The following is a 7,938-nucleotide window of genomic DNA, read 5'->3' as shown; positions in this document are numbered from 1 at the left end:
GCCTTTCTCCTGCCTCAGCTGTCACACATTATCACCTGATTTCTCTCACCTGCACTCTATACCTGTCTCCACATTCCCCTCAGTATTTATACGCTCTAATTCGCATTGTTCTCAACTGGATCCTACCATTGCCATGTCTGTTGTTTGCCGCTGTACTCCTTGTGTCTCACTCATACTCTACGTCCTCTTCTCCTCGTGCGGTTCAATAAGTTTAGTCTTTTTGTTATCATTAAAATTCATTAAAACCCCTAGTTCATGTCTGCAATTTCGGCTTGCAAACAATCCACTAAACCTGACAGACAGATCTGATCAGAAGTTAATGTACACAAAATGTGGACATTACTATAATGACAAAACTGGACTATGTACTTCATCAAAAGAAAAAAAACAAAACAAGAATATGGTGTTCCAATATTTTGTGTTTTCTGAAATGAACTTAGGATCATTATTATGAATGCAACATAACACAATAACTACATAAGCACTCAAAATATTATTTTGTTGGTGCCTCAGAGCCTAAGAGACCTAAGAGCCAAGACCTCTTAACTTCCTGCTAGCGATCTTAATTGATGTACAGTACAGACCAAAAGTTTGGACACACCTTCTCATTCAAAGAGTTTTCTTTATTTTCATGACTATAAATATTGTAGCTTCACACTGAAGGTATCAAAACTATGAATTAACACATGTGGAATTATATACTGAACAAAAAAGTGTGAAACAACTGAAAATATGTCTTATATTCTAGGTTCTTCAAAGTAGCCACTTTTTGCTTTGATTACTACTCAGCACACTCTTGGCATTCTGTTGATGAGCTTCAAGAGGTAGTCACCTGAAATGGTTTTCCAACAGTCTTGAAGGAGTTCCCAGAGATGCTTAGCACTTGTTAGCCCTTTTGCCTTCACTCTGTGGTCCAGCTCACCCCAAACCATCTCGATTGGGTTCAGGTCCGGTGACTGTGGAGGCCAGGTCATCTGGCGCAGCACCCCATCACTCTCCTTCTTGGTCAAATAGCCCTTACACAGCCTGGAGGTGTATTTGGGGTCATTGTCCTGTTGAAAAATAAATGATGGTCCAACTAAACGCAAACCAGATGAAATAGCATGCCGCTGCAAGATGCTGTGGTAGCCATGCTGGTTCAGTATGCCTTCAATTTTGAATAAATCCCCAACAGTGTCTCCAGCAAAGCACCCCCACACAATCACACCTCCTCCTCCATGCTTCACGGTGGGAACCAGGCATGTAGAGTCCATCCGTTCACCTCTTCTGCACCGCACAAAGACACGGTGGTTGGAACCAAAGATCTCAAACTTGGACTCATCAGACCAAAGCACAGATTTCCACTGGTCTAATGTCAATTCCTTGTGTTCTTTAGCCCAAACAAGTCTCTTCTGCTTGTTGCCAGCCCTCAGCAGTGGTTTCCTAGCAGTTATTTTACCATGAAGGCCTGATTCACATAGTCTCCTCTTAACAGTTGTTCTAGAGATGTGTCTGCTGCTAGAACTCTGTGTGGCATTGACCTTTTCTCTAATCTGAGCTGCTGTCAACCTGCAATTTCTGAGGCTGGTGACTCGGAAGAACTTATCGTCCGCAGCAGAGGTGACCCTTGGTCTTCCTTTCCTGGGGCAGTCCTCATGTGAGCCAGTTTCTTTGTAGCCCTTGATGGTTTTTGCGACTGCACTTGGAGACACTTTCAAAGTTTTCCCAATTGTTCGGACTGACTGACCTTCATTTCTTAAAGTAATGATGGCCACTCAATTTTCTTTACTTAGCTGCTTTTTTCTTGCCATAATACAAATTCTAATAGTCTATTCAGTAGGACTATCAGCTGTGTACTGTATCCACCTCCTGCACAACACAACTGATGGTCCCAACCCCATTTATGAGGCTTGAAATCCCACTTATTAAACCTGACAGGGCACACCTGTGAAGTGAAAACCATTTCAGGTGACTACCTCTTGAAGTTTATCAACAGAATGCCAAGAGTATGCGGAGCAGTAATCAAAGCAAAAGGTGGCTTCTTTGAAGAACATAGAATATAAGACATATTTTCAGTTGTTTCACACTTTTTTGTTCAGTATATAATTCCACATGTGTTAATTTATAGTTCTGATGCCTTCAGTGTGAAGCTACATTATTCATAGTCATGAAAATAAAGAAAATGCTTTGAATGAGAAGGTGTGTCCAAACGTTTAGTCTGTACTGTAGTCAAAAGCTTTGAAGAGCCAGCCTAAGAATAGTTTATTTGACAGCACTCATTTACTAAAACAAATACACAGTAAACATGCAGAGAAGCTCCCTGCAGATCTAAGAAATCTATAAAATAAGTCTTTATCCGTTTAAATTACTGCTCATCAGAAAGATCTGAATGAAGACATGAACTGTCGCCCTCAGCTTCAGAATTATTTGTGTGGATGGTCATGTTGAACCCAAGCATGTCCAAGACATCAAAACCACAAAAATAAAAAAAACAATCACCTGCTAGACCACCACTATGACAGTAAGCCTTCAATCCCTGTGGAAGAAGATGCTTTGAATCAAATACCAGAGCAAGTATTAATCAGATACAGGGATATCTCCTTTTAGTCAATATTTCTTTGGAATTTTAATTTATGATGGTCAGCTCTAAGAACATTAAAAAAGTCACAATGTGGATAAAACATAAAGGTTAAAAAGTCAATTAGACATCCTTATTCATCAAACAGAACAGTTTGGAAAAAACATATTTCAGAAGAACATTAACTCAAAAACTAATCAGCGCTGGCTGATTAATTGAAATAAGAAGCCTACATCTATTTTGGAACAGAATTCTAGAGAATCCTGTTCTTCACTCTATTGCAAAAAATGGATCATACTTGAAAGTCAGCTTATCTCTGATCAAAACTGATTGAACATAACAAGTTTTGCATGCAAGATTTGATCAAAATTGTTTCCAATCTGACACAAGATAAATGCTGGTTACTAAAAATATTTGTTCTAAGAAGCAACTTGAAGAGACGCTCAATCTTTATTTATGCCTGTATTCATTTTAGAAAATCCACAACAAATTAAAACATTGTGCATTATATATCTATTTTTTTGCAGTTGGATTATTTATGTGCTTGGTCTCAGAAAAGCCAAAAACACCCTCCTCTCAACAACTACAGCTTAATAGATGAAAAGGGACAGCCTCACTGAGTCCAACGCACACAGGTTCTGCTCTGAGCTGACACGATTTGATGATACCATCCATGTACTTCACAGTTTTGATGTTGTTTTCTGCAAGGTTCCCATTTTTTCCAGCAAATGTAACAACAGTCAAATTGGCCAAACACTTAAATATAAGAAAATAACACAAAAAAAGGCTCTCTCCCTCAATATTCCTTGCATTTGGCAGATACAAATAATTTTGGTATTCCTAGCTAACCTAAAACAGGAGTGGGGTGTTGATGTCAGAAAATCTGAAAAACAAGGTTAAGGTCTTCCACAGTGTATAGTTTTAACTGTCTTGTGACATAGAGGGAGAAATACATTTTTATTCGCCTATGGCTTAATGAATTCAGAGACTGGTAAGATCAGAGCTGGCCTCCTCCCACTCTCACGCTTTCAGATACGATGAAGGCGGGCGGGACAGCCCGTCCACCGACGTCAGAGGCGGCTTTATTACTTAAACTTGAATCAGGAGCGGAGCAGCAAAGTTTTCAGAGCCGGGACGGCGTTGCCTAGCAGCTGGGGAGAGGACTCTGACTACTTCACGTTCGCTTTTTTTACTGGACGTTTCCCTTTCATTGTCCTGTAAGCTTTTTATTTAAAAATAAAAAGCCCAGATACCCAACATGTCTCATACCGTGACACTTAAGGGACCCTCTCCGTGGGGTTTTCGCCTGGTGGGAGGACGGGATTTTAGCACACCGTTAACCATCTCCAGGGTAGGTAGTGACATTTCCTGCTTGTGCGAGTCCATTCATTGAGCTGTGCAAAAAAAGGGAAACACGTACGCTTGCCTTGGCAGCAAACGTTTTATATGCAGACATTCAGGGATTTTAATATTTTTAATGACGAAATGAAAGTTCTCAACATTTTATTAATAATTAAAAAGCTGTAAGTAAATGTATGAGTCATGCTCCAAAACGAACAGATCGTGCCGTTAATTTTTTGACAGGTGACTCGCCAGCGCAATAAGTTATACATTAAATCTAAACAGCCTAAACAGAAGACGGGATGACCGTCTACATTTTAATATTTTAACGTAACGAAATGGTGTCTATTGGTGAGTTTTGAAAACAATCATAGTATGAGGATATGACTTACAATGAAACAACCGTAAGCAATAATTGTGGATCAGTTTATAATGTAGGCTACAGTATGTAATTGACTTTAAAATTGTCTGCGTGATTGGATTTAATTCACTTGAACTGATTAGAATTGGGAGGTAGCAGCAGGTGGGAGACCTGCAAAACCATACAACTGGAGGGAATTGAGGGCACTCCTCCACTTTCGCCTCTATATTACTCTAAATATTTTTTATTAACAGGCTTATTTACACACAAACACACACACACACACACACACACTTACATATACACATTTAACACAAAGTCAATCAGCAGTTTTTCATGAAGGCAGTATGGCTTACTGCCCAGAGCAGCATAATGTAAGGGGGGCTACGAATGCAGGTCAAATCAGTTACTCAGCAGTTGGTATCTGTTTTGAAGCTACCAATTTAATGCTGAATTTGGGGTTATTTTGCTGTTTTACATTGGTTTACATTAAACACAGTCTCCAAAGTACAATTTCAGCTTTATGTACCATTTACCCTTCCTTTAAAAACAAAAAGAGAGCATTTTCAATGCATTTTATAGCACTAGAATAAACTTAGGTTGAGATAAGCATAAAATTCACAACATTTGTACTGTTCAGACCAGACCAAATTACACCAGAGTAATTGCAGTTTCTTTAAAACACATTTTTAAGTAATGAAAATGACCAAAAATATATTACTTAAAATCTTACTGGCTTTGAAAATAACTTTTTAAAACCTTGTTATATGTGTAATGTTAGTGGTGATGACTTAGTTAGTGACCAAACATATGATATAACCCTTTCAAACTAATTTCATGTGTTAGAAATCTTATTTTGTAAGACCACATATGTTCATTCATCATTGTTTGAAATATTGACAAAAGTAGTTTAGGGCATACTTTCAAATCCTCCTGTACTTCCCTGACCTTCACAATTTAGGTCATGAGTCACAGTTTGTATCGGGTCTGGCAGTAGCCATTAGTTCATCCTAGCCAGGGAAAACACAGCCTAGTAATGCGGGGCTTACAGGAGGGACAGAGGGAGGTGGGGTGCTGACATTTGTTTTTCATCAGTGCTCAGTCGTGCTGCTGAGGGATTCCAGGTGTTTTCCTCAGCTGTATTACCAGCCGCTAACCGTACGTTTAACTGGAGGGTTCAAGCATTTCAAACTAGAGGTGTAATTTTAACATTTACAGGTGCCGACTGACAGATTCTAAAGGACAAACAGGAGACCCTCTGGGTCAGTTCATGTGCTCTGTGCTCTTCATACCAACAGTTTTGATGCCACAATGTAGCTGCTGTGAGTGTCTTGACAAATATACACAATCAGGTTTGTGGTTTCATCACTCTCACATCAGTGATACTCACTTGCAATTGTGGCACCAATAGCTCTTTAAATCACAGGGAAAGGTAATTGAACTCGACACCACAAAATGAAATATTTCAATAAAGGGTCTATTTCATAAAATGTTTACTTTGGGAACTGCAGGAGTGGGTTTCTGTTGGTAGAAGGCTTCCGGCCTTTGAAGAAGAATTGTAATGTGAAGATCCGGCTTAGTGCAGCCTCAGGGCATCTCAGACAAGTTTTAGTTTCAGTGCAATAAATCACTTAATTTCTCACCAATTTAATTTGTGCATACTTGCATGGGTGCCAACATAAAAAGCATGGCATTCGCAGCATGCTTCATGGCACAAAAAGTGTTGCAAAACCTTGTCTTGTTGGCAACATTACAATTAATTGCAGGTTACACTTTACAGACTGTTGCAGAGCATAGATAGCAACAAAAACCCATAGTTGACATGGAACCGCTATGGGGATGTTTGGTTAATTTCAAAATCTTGGGTTGAAAGTTAGACAAGGAAGCAGCTGTTGAAAAGGAAGCATATCTAACACAATGTGTAATGTCAGAGGCTTAAATATGCAGCATGTTTGCAGCCAAATCCTAGACACCACTACACAACAGCCTGTCTACCAACCATTGCACATCAATTCATTGACCATGTGACATAATAATTTGACTTTCTTTTGCGCTTGCAAAATGTGTTTTACAGTCAGAATGTGATAACTGATTCACTATTTCCATCTCAACAACAAGGCTTCATTGCCAAAGTGGCTTCTAGCTGACCTTTGCTGTGTTGGCAAACTATATTGCAGTTTTTAATGAGATCTCTACCTTACCACCTCTTTACCATTTAAAACTGCATGCTGCATCACACAAGTCTCACCAAATATCTTAGAGTCATAGATAGCCTACTCTAATACATTTACGTTTCAAGCTCAATGACCAGTATACTTGCAAATCTCAGTTTGAACAGCAACATCATAGTGTTTCAAGAGATAGGCCACACTTTAATAGGTAATATAATGCTTTAAAATTGCCAGATCTCAGGCAATAAGATCATATTTATTGTTTTATTTTTTACTGTACAGTAACTTAGCATGAATGAAAGCAAACATTTAATGGCTCACTCGTTAAAGTAAATGCCCACAAACAACCACACTCTGAGACAGGGAAAGTTGTAAATATCAGAAAACAAGTTTTGATGGCAGCAGTTGGTTCTTAACCTAAGGTGTTTATGTTCCTAAAAAAGACTATTAATCCCCTGCCAGGCCATTAGAAACTGTGCTGGTTGATGTTGAGCCTATTTGACTCATTTGTCCCAATGGTGTGTTTGTGTGTGTGTGATGTTGTGTCATGGGTGAATGAGAGAGACCTAGAGACAGAGAAAGGTAAACATGTAGAAATCCCTGATATAACTGAAGAAGGATTTAGTGTGGATCTGCTGAATGTGGCACATGTAGGATAAACCCTCTTGTACATCAGTGACACGCCAACATCCAGGTAGAAGGTGACACAGGCAACTTGTCCTCTCTGCCAGGTGGCAAACAGTCAACAACTGAACAGGAATTCAGATGTGAGTTGGGTAAATAAGGGGAAGATTTCTGCTGTGTTCAACATTCTCCAACACCTGGTGTTTTTTTTTTTTTGTTATGGGGTCAATGTTTGCCTATTTCAGTTTCATATTTTGGCAAACCTTAAGGTGGTGTCTATAAATGTTGCACATTTTTGAAATTTTGCCAGCTAGAAATACATTCTATGGCAAAGCTCAGCCATGTTTCTTGGTAAATAGTGAAACAGTCATTCCCTTCATTTTACCCTAGTTTTTCTCAAGACATCATCTCTACATTCATTGTTAGGTATTTTAGGAAAAGTTTTATTTCTTGTCTCTGTGTCTTTTTAATTGTCATTTCATATATATACAAAAATATTTGATAAAATAAAATTGCATTTCTGATGTCTGGAAGATATTAATATGTCTTGATACTTTGTCTAAGAAATTGATGTCTTCTTGGTCAGTAATGTCTGTCCACCAGCCTCATTTCTGTCTCCATGGCAACTAACTGTTGTAGCGGCAAAGTCCACAAGAATTCTAACTTGCAGAAGAGGACACATTTAAGTTACATATATGCTGATGGAAAACATACTGAAACTGATCAAAGATAAAGTCTGGTTGACTGACCCAGTTTTTAACACATTTTACATAAAAACTTGGGGGGCCTCTGTTTGGCTGCAGTTTCGCTAAATGCGAAAATGAGTTGTCAATCGTTGGCAGTATTTCAACATAAATAAATAATATTCCTCTATACTTTTTTGT

At 38.7% G+C, this 7,938-nt stretch overlaps 1 protein-coding gene across 1 annotated transcript in view; it reads left to right on the top strand.

The window, feature by feature from the left end:
- The first annotated feature begins 3,661 nt into the window (after positions 1 to 3,661).
- Positions 3,662 to 7,938, top strand: part of pdlim4 (PDZ and LIM domain 4) — a 67,476-nt gene continuing 63,199 nt past the window's right edge. The window contains exon 1 of the mRNA XM_047378913.1: positions 3,662 to 3,908. Within this exon, the coding sequence (XP_047234869.1) occupies positions 3,816 to 3,908 (93 nt within the window). The 5' untranslated portion in view covers positions 3,662 to 3,815. The remainder of the gene's footprint in view (positions 3,909 to 7,938) is intronic.

Source organism: Girardinichthys multiradiatus, chromosome 11, assembly GCF_021462225.1.
Source record: "Girardinichthys multiradiatus isolate DD_20200921_A chromosome 11, DD_fGirMul_XY1, whole genome shotgun sequence".
Classification (NCBI taxonomy): Eukaryota; Metazoa; Chordata; class Actinopteri; order Cyprinodontiformes; family Goodeidae; genus Girardinichthys; species Girardinichthys multiradiatus.
The sequence above is the reverse complement of the archived record's forward strand: the minus strand, read 5'-3'. Positions and strand labels throughout refer to the sequence as shown.